At 41.0% G+C, this 13471-nt stretch overlaps 2 protein-coding genes across 2 annotated transcripts; one reads left to right on the top strand and one right to left on the bottom strand.

The window, feature by feature from the left end:
* Positions 1-12: 12 nt before the first annotated feature.
* Positions 13-6923, top strand: KBTBD4 (kelch repeat and BTB domain containing 4). Its single transcript, XM_070936918.1, has 4 exons — positions 13-165; positions 1706-2350; positions 4794-4900; positions 5420-6923. Exons 1-4 carry the CDS (start codon positions 147-149, stop codon positions 6278-6280), a joined length of 1632 nt encoding a protein of 543 aa, XP_070793019.1. The 5' UTR covers positions 13-146; the 3' UTR covers positions 6281-6923.
* Positions 6897-13466, bottom strand: PTPMT1 (protein tyrosine phosphatase mitochondrial 1). Its single transcript, XM_070937019.1, has 4 exons — positions 12990-13466; positions 8966-9046; positions 7589-7780; positions 6897-7368 (listed from the first exon to the last, which is right to left on the bottom strand). The coding sequence occupies exons 1-4, from the start codon at positions 13263-13265 to the stop codon at positions 7126-7128; spliced, it is 792 nt and encodes a 263-aa protein (XP_070793120.1). The 5' UTR covers positions 13266-13466; the 3' UTR covers positions 6897-7125.
* Between the last annotated feature and the right edge of the window lie 5 nt (positions 13467-13471).

Below are 13471 nucleotides of genomic sequence, written 5' to 3'. Positions count from 1 at the left end.
AATGATCCGGAAATGAAAGTCGCGCGCGGCTCGGACGATCACCGAGAGCTGGCTTCCGGGAATGCTCATCTCGAAATCGGGAAGCGCAGCAGCTCCTCCTGTTGTACCTCACGACCGATCCCTCCGTGGGGTCCCGAGACGGCGGAATGAAGGGGGGAATCGCAAGTAAGAACTGCCGTTGGCCGAAGCCGGGGCGGTTTCTTGCCTGTTGAGTGGGCGGGAAGGTTCGGTAGCCGTCCGCAGGTGGGGCGGGAGGGTGGGCGGCGCGGTGGGAATTCTGCCAAGTGGTCGCAATGTCGGTGCGGTTGTGGAAGGCGGCCGTTAGGCAGCCCTTGAAGAAAGCGCCGCTGAAGAAAGTCCCGCGAGACTGGGCTCGATCCAAGCTTTCTGCTCGCTGCTCAGGAAAGATCCCTCAGCCCAGCATGATTTCATGGCCTTGGTTGTCGTTGGTTTACGTGTTAATACACACAACACCCCCCCACCCCCCAAAGAACTAAAGTAGTCAACTCCTGCAATCCTATTAAGCCCATTTTGGAGATCACGAGTTCTTAGGTCTTACTTCTAAGAGACTCTGTATCGGATTGGATAGTTTCTAATCCGCCAATACTTTATTATCCTCTTATTCCTTTTTCTTCTTCTTAGAAATAACCTGTTGTTTCATGGTCTGCTTCGTTCAGTGTAAGAAAAAAAAAAGGAATGCTTTTAAAACCTAACTGCATTTTAGGCTACTCCAAACCAATCATAGCCTCCATAGTTTGAGTACTATATAATATTAAGATGTTTGCTTAACACATCGAAGTATGCTTCAGTGCATTTGCATCATACATTGAGCGGCAAAGCACCCAACCATGTTTTTAGCCCACAGTGGATATGGTTTAAATATGTTTAGTTATAATTATATTTGGCAGATTGCAAACTAGCACCTTAAAAACAGAATTTATTCCAAGGCTGTTTACGTCAGTAGATTTTGGCATATACAACTATGCATAAAACATTTAGCATTCATTGGGCTTGATTTTGTACTGAATTTTATATACTGAAAATGTAACTGGTAATCTCTCTGTGATAGAATTATGAAAGAAACACAAAATTTCCTGCCAATTACATGAATTTACTGAAGACACTTGTCTGAGTATATTTCTCATGAACTCATAAATACTATAGCTAAGTTCTATTTTTTGTTCTGGTATTTACTTATGTTCTATTTGGTTTTTTTAATACACACATTGAAGTATATTTAACATATACTTCATAAAATATGGTACTTGGTGATTATCTACTACCAAACATAAGGTAAAAGTTCCCCTGCAAGTGCGTGCTAGTCATTTTCCGGCTCTAGGGGCGGTGCTCATCTCCGTTTCTAAGCCACTGTCCAAAGACATCTCTGTGGTCATGTGGCCGGCATGACTAAACGCTAAACGTGCACGGAGCGCTGTTACCTTCACTATTAAACATATCTGATGTCTTTTGAGATACCTGGTTTATTTTTTGAGATCTTATAAATAAAATGTATTATGTACTGTGTAAAAAATTGATTCCTACTGCAGTTGTAAGAAATTGCAGAAATCATTATCCAATAATTAACTCTTACACAGTAAGATACATTTTCCATTTTCCAAATTGTATTTTAAGTAAACTTAACATTAGATTGCTTTACTTAAGGCACAAAATACCAGAAGAATTCCCCATGTCTATTGCATTTCAGATTACTGGAGGTCAAATCACAGCAACAACATGGATTCACTGGAAGAGACAGGTGGTTCCTCAACGGGGGATACTGGAAATTCGTCAAATGAGGAAAACTACTTTATGAATTATACCTTCACTGATCGTTCACATTCCAGCCGTGTGGCCCAAGGAATTATGAAGTTGTGCCTTGAAGATGAGCTCTTTGCTGATGTTACCATTTCCGTAGACGGCAAAGAATTTCAATTGCACCGCCTAGTCCTTTCAGCTCAAAGCTGTTTTTTCCGTTCTATGTTCACTTCCAACCTTAAGGAGGCACACAACCGTGTTATTGAGTTACAAGATGTTAGTGAGAGTGTCTTTCAACTTGTGGTAGACTATATTTACCATGGAACTGTGAAATTAAGGGCAGACTATTTGCAGGAGACTTATGAAGCAGCAGATATGTATCAGCTAACTGCTCTTTTTGAGGAGTGTTCTCGTTTCTTGGCTCGAACAGTGCAAGTGAAAAACTGTTTGCAGATTATGTGGTTGGCTGATCAGCATAGCGATGTAGACCTCTATACAGCAGCCAAACATTGTGCTAAATCGTACTTAGCGCAGCTTCAGGAAACAGAGGAGTTTCAGCACCTGCCTCTTCGTTTCCTGACAGACATTGTCTCAGGTAAGTCAGTTACTAAGATCTATGATGGTAATGATGGCTTTCTAACTCATTTTTAATATATTTATTACTCTGATTCATGGCCTAATTCAGATTCAAGCTCCGTTTTGGGATAGATTTGTTTAAACTGACATGTCAGTACAGGGTCAGGAGAAATACCTCCATGTTGTTTCTCCTGAACCTTTTTTCAGCTTTCAGTGCAATCAACAACTGTGTCTTCTGCAATATTGCTGTGGATGAGACTTGGAAAAATTGATTAGGTTCACACATTGCACACAGTCATATTTGGGGGATACTGCAATATGTGACACCAGTGATTGTGGTTTTGTATAAAGTGTAAACTGGGCAACTGTTTCGTCAATAAAGTATGATTTTAAAAATGCCAACTTTGCACATTTAGACTGTATGTATGGAGATTCTTAAATATAGAGGTGCATTTTATAATAGATGAGGTAGAATTTTTCTTGGAAAAGTAAACTGTACCTTACAGTTTTGACTCTGGCTATTCAGTTTTGACAGTGGAGTTATGAATGGTGTCTTAGATAATCCTTTTTGTAAAGAAGACAGATATTGTTGTGTTTATACATTGTCTAATTGCCCTGCAATTGGATAAGTCAAATCCTGTATAGAATATACTTTGAACCTTTATTGTTCAGCAGTTCACTGCTCAGAATGATTATAGAGACTAGTGTTGAGAATAAAGTCCATTAGAAAAACAAGTATATTGCTCCCTTATTATTTCCAGGTCCAGTTCAAAAGGGTTTTGGCAGAAGCAGATCATCTGGATCTATTTCAGTTGGGTTTTAGGACAGGTTATATTACTGAGATTATGTTGATTATGCTGGCAAGACTGAGAGGTGGGTGGTGTATCAGTCAGAACCCTCCATCTCTCAGTGGCTCTCGGTAACTAGAACCAGGATAAGCATGGGCATGCTATATGCTAGTGATATTTTTACATGAACCCCAATTGTATTTTTAAAATTTTTATTTGTCTTGTTTCAGAATGGTGTCTATTTAGAGCAGAGTTCTAGTGATGAGATGAATAGTCATATAAATCTGTTTATTAACTAAATAAAGATGCTGCTATGACATTTATACCAGTAACCTTATACTATTTAGGGTTCTGTTTAAACCTATCCATACATTAAGACCATTATAGAGGCCTCCTGTCACTTGTAATCTAAGAAACTGAATTTCAAAGAAAGATTTTTCCAAAACTATCCGTGAAGATTGGAACTACCTGCTATGTGGGAGGTTCATTTTGCCTTTTCATTGGCTTAAGTAAAATTTTATGTAACTTTCCATGTGTCCTTTTTTGGACATGAATGCTGAACATTGTTTTACCTTTGTCAATATCTTACTGTGTAATTCTTTTTTAATATTGGTTTGTTATTAATAGAAGAGAGTATGTATAGCTCGCTACAAGTGATGAGGAGCACTTTATAGCTTTCTGAGTTTGGTGTTTGCTTGCAGACATTTCATTATCCAATTAGGTAACATCATTGGTGCAAATAAGTGTGGGGTTTGCTCCCTGTTTATATACAGTAGCTTACTCTGCCACTTTTAGCAGAGATGTGGGCAAACCCCACAATTATTTGCATTGATGTTATTTAGCTGAGTAATGAAACGTCTGCAAAGAAACAACCACGCTCAGAGAGCAACAAGTAATCCATTTTTCTTTTTGTTGTATTTTATTTTTATTATAAAATTTATTATGTGAAACATCACTATAAACATGGCATATAAGCATTTGTAATGAAATATTATATGCAAAATTTAATAGCAGGGGCATTAGAAGTTGCCAAAAGCATTATAAAATACATGAAAACTAATTTTACCCTTAATTATGTGTAGCTTATTTATAGTGAATATACAGCATTTAAAGTTTTCCTTATATCTAGACTAGTGACTCTCTTCTTAAACTACAGTCTTTTTAATAATGCTGGCTTTTACAGCCATTGATTTTCTTTGTTGTAATTAGATCAGCCAAACAACATAGACTTTTCCACAATAGTCACCTATACTGATGATTAAGAAGCCAAGTCTGGGACTATATCTAACAATGGACCTCATTACAGTAACATTACAATACATTGCATTGTATTACATTGAAAGTGCATATTCATAATCATTAATTCTATGAACTGCAACAAAAAATATTAAAGTCTGAGAATATCCACTCAAAATAAAAAACTGGTATTTGAACAAGAGTGCAAGAACAAGAGGAAGGTAATATACTTCTTTAGCCAGTGTTGAGTCACATTTCCCAGGTGAGTCACACATTCATTGGGTAGTCTTGGGAAATAGAGCACATTCTTGAGTTTTGTAGGATAGGAACTATAGTATTCAAAGGCAGTTTAAATGGATGGAAAAGGATCTGAGGAGATTACTTGTGCTGGCCATTTTTACAAGAGTGTGTGTTTGGTTTACCTCTGCAATCATTCAGATGGGGTCCCGTGCTCTCAGAATCCTACAGCTGCAATAGAAACCTGGATTGGCTTCAATAAAGAAGAGCGGGCAGGTTTCTTAGAGTTACTGCAATCAAGCTTAAAGGTAGAGTTACGTGCTCCCCATATTATATCTGCCCATCCCATAAGATTTGAGTTCAGACTGTGTCCCCTTCCTTGCTCAGGAATTGCCAACTGCAGAAGTGCATTAGATTGCTTTTCCCCTTCTTTTGGAATTATATTCACTGAAACCCCACCATTTCCTTTCAGCTTTTAAATAGTTGGTTCTTCCAAAGAGATTGGAACAATATGGTTAATCCCTCTAAAGTATGAAAAATATTTTAAACTTGATTATGTATTTCCAGTCCTAGATACATGATTTTATTTATTTGTATCCCGCCTTTTATTAGTTTTACAAATAAAGTGGCAAACATACCCAATACACCTTCCTCTTATTTTCTCCATAGCAACCCTGTGAGGTGAGTTGGGCTGAGAGAGGCCCAAGGTGACCCAGCTGGCTTTCATAGCTAAGGCGGGACTTGTACTCATGGTCTTTTGCTTTCTAGCCTAACTCTTTTGACTAATGTATGCAAGGCTAACAAAAGTTCCCTTTCTTCCTTATTAGGAAATTGGAGAGAATGTTCATATCTATCTGATTGGAAAGGAATCCTCTCGTACACATTCCCTTGCTGTCTCCTTGCACTGTGCTGATGACGACTCCATTAGTGTTAGCGGTCAGAACAGTTTATGCCACCAGATCACTGCAGCCTGCAAGCACGGCAGTGATCTCTATGTCGTTGGAGGATCCATTCCACGGCGCATGTGGAAGTGCAACAACACAACAATAGACTGGGAATGGTGTGCTCCCCTGCCCCGAGACAGGCTTCAACATACTCTGGTTTCTGTACTCAACAAGGATGCAATCTATTCATTGGGCGGCAAAACATTGCAAGACATCCTCTCTAATGCCATCATATACTACAAAGTGAAAGACAATGTGTGGACAGAAACAAGTCAGCTGGAAGTAGCAGTGTCTGGGGCTGCAGGCGTGAATCTCAATGGTGTCATTTACTTGTTGGGTGGTGAAGAGAACGACGCTGATTTTTTTACTAAGCCCTCTCGGCTGATTCAGTGCTATGACACTAAAACAGAGAAGTGTTATGTGAAACCTTATGTGTTACCCTTTGCAGGGTGCATGCATGCTGCTGTGTACAAGGACCTGGTGTTCATAGTAGCACAGGGAGATTCTCTTTTGTGCTATAATCCTCTGCTGGATAGCTTCACTCGGCTCTGCTTGGCAGACGCTTGGAGTTCAGTCCCATCCCCTTGGAAAATTGCCAGTTGCAATGGTAACATTTACATCTTCCGAGACTGTTACAAAAAGGGAGATGCCAGCACTTTCAAACTCAATCCAGCCACCTCTGTGGTATCTGTCACCCGTGGCCTCAAAGTGCTACTTACAAATTTGCAGTTTGTGTTGGCTTGAAAGCCAGGATATTTCAGGGCCAGGACAATGGAAACATCACATTCCGTAGGTCAGAGAGATGCGTAGATCCTTATAGCTTTTTCTTGAGGCTGATCATAGTATTTTAGAGAGGTTTCCTACTTTTCACAAGTATCAACATCTTAGCTGTACACTTATTTTCACTAGCACTTAATTAGTGAATCTGGGTTATGGCTGAATTATTGTTAGCATTGCTTCTCCTACTGGTCATCTTCTTGCCTCCCAAAGTCAAGGCCTGAACCCATTTCTAGCAGCAGTCCTAAGTAGCCAAACTCTACTAGTCTCTACTAAGCCATCTAGAGGTAGGGCACATGCTGTAAATTTTACAATTTTTCAAATGTATCTCTCCAATAAGTGATTTCCTATAAAGTCCTTCTAATTATAACTGCAAAAGACAACTTTTGAGGTAGAATTATTTTAAGTACCGGTAATACATATTTGAGATTTCTTGTTTTTCTAGAACAAGAAGGGGTTGCTGTTAATACATTTCCACCTGATATGAATAGCAAAATTACCCTTGACATCATTGAACTGAATCATTATCCCAATATTAGGTGTCAATCCCACTTATACATACTGTAAGAACTCTGGATACAAATCTCAATAAAGGCCTTTACTGGAACAACACTATGATTTCATAATATTTTATATCGGAGAGAGAAAAGTATTGTCAAGAAGTCTGAAGCATCTATTCTAAAGTAATCAAACATAGAGATGGTATAAAAGGCAAAGCATGCTCACCTGTTGATTACAAAGCAGGCAGTAATTAAAACTCTTATTCTACAAGAATAGAAACACTGATTGATAACTTGCTCCTAAACAATAAATTAGGAACCAGATGTTTTCAGAGGAGAATCCTGAATATCTTCCAGTGACTTTCTGTCTCTCTGCTTATTCTGGGGTAGTTGGTGTTTTGTATCTGTCGGCTTCTGCTGTGACTGTGCAGGATTTTCATCAGTTACAGCCTTATGAAAATCCTCTAATAACTCCAGCTGTTTACGACGAACAATGATATGAGGACGAATCTTAGCAATGACTTCAATTGCTTCCTGAGGAGTCCAGTGATGGACCTATAAGAGGCCACAAAATCCAAATATAATTTCTATTTATTGTTAAACTACAGCAGTATATTCCAGCATTATAATTGAGAAGCACCTAGGAAGATAAAGTTCTGTGAGTCCCTTCCATTTAAGTGAATCCCATTTTTTTCTTTCACATCTTGAACAGTTTATTCTTAATCAGTTATTTTGTCATTCCATTTTTGACCTGTTCATCAAAAAATATTCTTACCTGAATTAAATAAGCAGCAACCATGGTGGCACTGCGACAGCGTCCAGCTTTGCAGTGCACATAGACACTGTTTCCACATTCACGATGTTTCAATACAAACTTGACACCTTTCTGGAGATTTTCTAGTGAAGGGATTCCAGTCAAGTCCACAGTGCTAAGACGCATTTGTTCTACACCCATTGCCTCCCATTCCTGTAATTAACCCCAAAATGAGAATTAGATTTAAGGAGAAACTGTAAAGGAGCTATTGGGTAGATTGCAGGAAAAGATGTACACTGCCCAGTTACTTTGAGATGGTGGCCATATAAATTTAATTAAATAAACATTCATCTAGAATAGCACATGACTACTGTGTTTCCCTGAAAATAAGACCCTGTCATATATTTTTTTGAACCCTGAAATAAGTACTTGGCCTTATTGCCATGCGCTCAAAAGCCCGATTGGGCTGATTATCAGGGGATGTCTTATTTTGGGGGAAATGGTATTTCAACATAATTAAAAGATTATTGAAGACAACTTCAAAAAGAGGCTAATAAGGCTAGAACATTAGATGATACTATGAAGTAATTAATAGAGGTAAGTACAATATTTTAAATTAAGGCAGCAATCAGATCAAGTACCTTAAAAAGCAGAAAGTTTTGGATCAGTGAAAGTCCTGCCTAATCCTACATGTGTCACATGGCAATCAACCAGATGAATTGGTAATTAACAGCAGTGAACATGGGGTCACTGCTGCTCCTAAATATGGTATTTTAAGGGATACTGCCTTTCACTGAGAAGGCACTATAAAGCTAGCAAGAGTGCTTAAAGCCATGCATCTAATAGCTGTGTATTCCATAGTTAAATGTGTTGCATAAAGATGTATTTTCTTTAACTGGTATTTTCAGTGAATAAGGGTGGACAAAAAAAATTCTACACCATGCATGATTTTGTACGTTCCTATCGCGCTTTTTAAGCAAAAAAGAAAAGCAAAAAAAAAAAAGAAGGGCTGCGGTTTTAATTCTTTGTAGAAAATCTTGTATAGTGTCAATTTGTTCTTTTGTGCACCTTTTAACCTCATAATGGTGTATGTAAAATTGAGGGCATCTCCTAGCACTAAATTGCATTCAGCACATCAAACTTAATTGGCCTGCTTGGATAAATCCTTTTGATTTTCCTATCCCAAATTATTTGTTCCTTACAAATCTCTACTAGAAAAAAAGAATAAGCCTTGGCTTTTTTGCAAATATGGTCAGGACATTGCTATGTCAAACAGATGTTATTAAATCATATTGTTTCTTCACAAAGAATTGGTACTCTGTACTTGGGTTTGTACTCTGTTAAACTAATGGTTAGTTACATCCTCTTAGTGATATACTGGTGATGAGCAGAACTTACCTCTGGAGAGCAGCATAGGAAGCGAGTCTCATACTCTTCATTCATAGTGAGTACTCCTCTGATATTCTCTTGTTCTATCAACTGCAAGAAGAATCAATTTACAACATGTTCTAAATGTGCTTTAGTTTATATCCAACTTGCATTCTCCAAATGTAATGATAACAGTTCTGAGAATTCTTAATTAATCTCTAAACTGACAAGGAAGTTGGCAAGTTGTAGCCAACAATCTGTAAGGTATCAGAGAATATCAGCTCTTTTATTGGTCATGTTCTACAATAAAAAAAAATAAGTTCAGGCTCTGGTGACTTCATGGATACATCCATGCATATTTTTTACTATAGTATTGAAGTGGCTTACAATTGATTTTTTTCTTGAATTGTTGTTCATTTTTCCAGTTTATTCTACACCTTGGAATTCCTTAACAACTTCCTGTCCAAATACTAAGCAAATCCAATTCAACTATGCCCTGATTCCCAGTTCAGATAACTATTACTATTCACTTAAGACTTCTCTTTCCCTACGGCTATAAAAATAAATGAAATAGGCGATAGGAGGTCAGGAAGTCTTCTTTTAAAAGTACAGAGAGTCCTCAGTTTGTGACAATTGAACCCAAAATTTTTGTTGCTAAGTGAGAAATTTGTTAAGTGAATTTTGCCTCATTTTACTACTTTTCTTGCCACGTTTATTAAATGAATCACTGCAGTTGTTAAATTAGTAACACAGTTGTTAAGTGAACCTAGCTTCCCCATTGACTTTGCTTGTCAGAAAATCACAAAAAGTGATCATATGACCCTGGGATATTGCAATCGTCATAAATGTGATTCATTTATCAAGCATCTGAATGTAAATCATGTGATCATGGGGATGCTGCAATGGTTGTAAGTGTGAAAAATGGTCCCAAGTCACTTTTTTCAATGCCGTTGTAACTTTGAACGGTCACTAAATGAACTGTTGTAAGTTGAGGACTACCTGTATGCTTTTGGTGAGGCATTTTTTTTTCAATAAGTAACAAGCAACTGAGATGACTAAGGTCAGTAAATCAGTTCCATTATATTTGAACATTTCCGAGATGATATCTTATATGACATGGAAGAATGTCTACAGCTAGAATTAAACTGCTCAGAAGGAATCTGTGTCTTGGTGTCCTTCACTTCTTTAGAGCAGGGGTGTCAAACTCAATTTCATTGAGGGCCACATTAGGGTTATGTTTGTCCTCGGAGGGCCGAAGGTGGTAGTGGGACGTGGCCGGGGTAGGTGTGGCCATGGTGGGCATGACCATTGTGTGTTTGACATAGGCAGGCTTAAGATGCATTTTTTTCCTTTGCATTCAAAAGACAAACATATTTGTATTCCAGACAAAGGGAGATTTCCTTTCTGGCACAAATAACATGTAGAGTCCCCAGCTGCTATGGGGCTTGATTCTTTTGTATAGGAGCAGAGCATAAATGAACTGACAATTTATCCAGATGTCTCTAAAAACTGCCTGGTCAACAGTCTATCAATCTTTGTTACTACCTCTGACACAGCCATAGAGGAGGACTTAATATTAGTAATAATTTACAAAATTGATATACCACCCAATCAATGATCCTGGGTGGCTCACAATAAAAAAAAATTAAAATTAAATCTATCACAGGTAAAAGTTGAAGATAAAAGATGACAAACTCAGTGATTTGAGGGGGCTCACTCTCTCTCATCAAAGACCTGGGTTAAGAGCCAGATGTTTTTGGCTCTTCTGAACAACAGCCATCCAGTTCTAATTGGCAGATGCTGCTAAAGACAAGGTGAAGAAGGCACTGCCTCCTACAGCACTCTGCCAGTCAAAACGGGCCGCGGAAATTGATGTATCTTCTAATGAGCTTCTATTTAGAAAATGATTTGAAAAATGATATAGACACCTTGCTGTATTGGGGCCTAGTCAGTTTTGACACAACTGTATTTGTCATTATGTCAGTAGTTCAAAGCTTAGCATCAGGTCCTCCTTATCTGGATTTAGAAGCTAAGCAGGGTTAAGTCTGGTTAGTGTTTGGGTGGAAATATGGGTGGGGGGAATAATCCAATCATGGAGGGTACCTAGTTCTGGTTGGCAGATGCTGCTAAAGAGAAGGTGAAGAAGGTTCTGCCTCCTGCAGTACTCTGACAGCCAAAATGGGTTATGCGGGGCTCTTGCGCCCCCATCGCAGCCCGTTTTGGCTGGCAGAGGCACTGTGAGCCGGTCCTTTGATATTTCCAGGCTGGCCCCACGGGCCAGATCTAAGCAGCCCACAGTCCGAATGCGGCCCACGGTCGACCCCTGCTTTAGAGGAAAGAACAAAAACCAAGTTGTAGTTTAATACCCCCACTCTGCACAGCCTAGCCCAGGGGTCAGCAACCCATGGCTCTGGGGCCACATGTGGCTCTTTCATCCCTCTGCTGCGGCTCCCTGTGACTAGTCAGCTCCACAATTGATAGGGCTTTCGGTTAGGACAGGCAGAGGAAAAAGGTTGCCGTGCTAGGAGGAGACCCTATGGTGGGGGAACAAGAGTTTTGGTCAGCAGAAGAAAAAGGATATCGTGCTAGGAGGAGACTATGATGGGGGAACCGGACTTCCGGTCAGCTCCAGAATTGAACGGGGGCTTCCAGTTAGGACCTTTGTGGCCCTTTGAGTGTTTAAGGTGCCAGCCTAGCCCAAAGTAATGCATTAATATACAGGTAGTTCTCGATTTACGACCACAATTGAGCCCAAAATTTATGTTGCTGTTTTGAGAAATTTGTTAAGTGAGGCTTGCCCCATTTCACAACCTTTCTTGCCACATTTATTAGGTGAATCACTGCAGTTCTTAAATTTAGTAACATGGTTGTTAAGTGAATCTGACTTCCCTATTGGCTTTGCTTGTCAGAAGGTCACAAAAGGGGATCACATGACCCTGGAACAATGCAACTTGTCATAAATGAGTCAGCATCTGAATTTTGATCACATGACCACGGGGATGCTGCACCGGTCCTAAGTGTGAAAACAATGGTCCTAAGTCACTTTTTTCAGTTCTGTGTTGAAACTCTGAATGGTCCCTAAACGAACTGTTGTAAGTCGAAGACTACCTGTACTGTACAGGAAAAAGCCTTTCAGATCAAATTCCTGACTGAACGCTTGTCACCTTATCTTGGCGTTATACAGCAGGGGTCCCCAAAGCCCGATCTGTGGGCCAGCACTGGGCCGCGCAAAGACGCTAAGCCCCATCCACGGGATGCAGGCAGCATGTGAAAACCATACCCCCTCCAGGTCTGCAGAAAAACCTCTCTCCACGGAGAGAGATTTTCAAATATAACAGAACTGATTTACTGTCTTTAGTCATCTCATCTCAGTTTGCTTGTTAGCTATTGGGAGAAAAAAGCCTCAGCAAAACCATCCAGGTAGCCCACAAAGAACTGGTTCCTGGTGGCCAAAAGGTTGGAGGTCGAGTAAACCAGTGGCTCTCAACCTGTAGCCCACGGACCCCTTTGGGGGGGCCGCGATGTCATCACAGCCCCCCCCCAAAAGGCTTGAAGAAATGTTATAATTTTAAATCTTGGGGATCCCTGGCCACAAAAGGTATTGAAAGGGGTCCGTGGTGAAGAAAAGGTTGAGACCCACCGGAGTAAACGATTTTTTTTTTTTATCCCTCCCTCCATTTGCGCCAATTCTCGTCCTTTTCCACCACCCGACTCGCATCAATCAGGGCGTCCCCAAAAGTTGTTCCCGTCTTCCAGAAACGAGCCGCCCTTGAGTCGACAGGAACTCGCCGCCAAATCCCCTCAGAACAAAACGCGACCGGGCAGCCACGGATATTTCCGAACTGCAGAAAAGCGCCCGGCCGGACGATGCGGGCAGCAAAGGCTGGAGAAAAAAAAAAAACCTTCCTAAATATCTTCCAAGGCACCCGGGAAGCTTGCGGGGAAAGGATGCCTCCTTCTCCTCCTCCTCTTCACATCCCGACCGGCTAAAGGAGGCGACTGAGGGGCCTCCGCGGGGCAGCCGCGGGATCCCGCAGACCCTCGTTTTCGTTACCTGGCGGCAGCGTCCCCTCAGCGGAAGGGCCCCCAAGACCACCGCGCGGTCGATGCGGTTGAACCACGACCGTTGCGAGCCGGGCAGCCGCGCCCGCACCAGCGTGTAGAAAAGGGTCGGGTAGTAAAAGAGGCGGGCAATCCCGGGGCCCAAAGCGGCGGAGATCACCATGGTCAGATCGGTCAGGGCTTCTTCCCAAGACCGTCGAGGCTGTCGTGAAGAGTCTTTCGGGAAGGGCGGGGGGGTGGCGGGAGAAGGGACGCCGGGGACGGGCATCTAGGCAGCATCAGCCGCCTGAGGAGAACTGGAATCGGGCGCTTCGGCTCTGGGAACCAGCTGAGCGCGCTCATTCGTAAAACGGAGGGGAGGGAAGAGAAACACCGCGCTTGCGCCCTTTTTTTTTTTTTTTTCCCCTTTCCCCCTTTTTGAGCGTCTCTCCGGGAGCTTCTCGATGGTCTCTCCCGGAAGTGCCGCCATCTTGC

This window comes from Pituophis catenifer, unplaced genomic scaffold, assembly GCF_029215685.1.
Source record: "Pituophis catenifer annectens isolate HBS135680 unplaced genomic scaffold, rPitCat1.0.hap2 SCAF_1, whole genome shotgun sequence".
NCBI lineage: Eukaryota > Metazoa > Chordata > Lepidosauria > Squamata > Colubridae > Pituophis > Pituophis catenifer.
This window is presented reverse-complemented; position numbering and strand designations above follow the sequence as displayed.

Bases quoted from the DNA above. Each gene is read 5' to 3' on its own strand.
- KBTBD4 (XM_070936918.1), top strand. The intron at 2,351-4,793 runs GTAAGTCAGTTA...GCAATCATTCAG, and splicing joins CCTGACAGACATTGTCTCAG to ATGGGGTCCCGTGCTCTCAG. The intron at 4,901-5,419 runs GTAGAGTTACGT...CTTCCTTATTAG, and splicing joins TACTGCAATCAAGCTTAAAG to GAAATTGGAGAGAATGTTCA.
- PTPMT1 (XM_070937019.1), bottom strand. From the start codon at position 13,265: ATGCCCGTCCCCGGCGTCCCTTCTCCCGCCACCCCCCCGCCCTTCCCG. The intron at 7,781-8,965 runs GTAAGTTCTGCT...GGTTAATTACAG, and splicing joins TCCTATGCTGCTCTCCAGAG to GAATGGGAGGCAATGGGTGT. The intron at 7,369-7,588 runs GTAAGAATATTT...GGCCTCTTATAG, and splicing joins TTGCTGCTTATTTAATTCAG to GTCCATCACTGGACTCCTCA.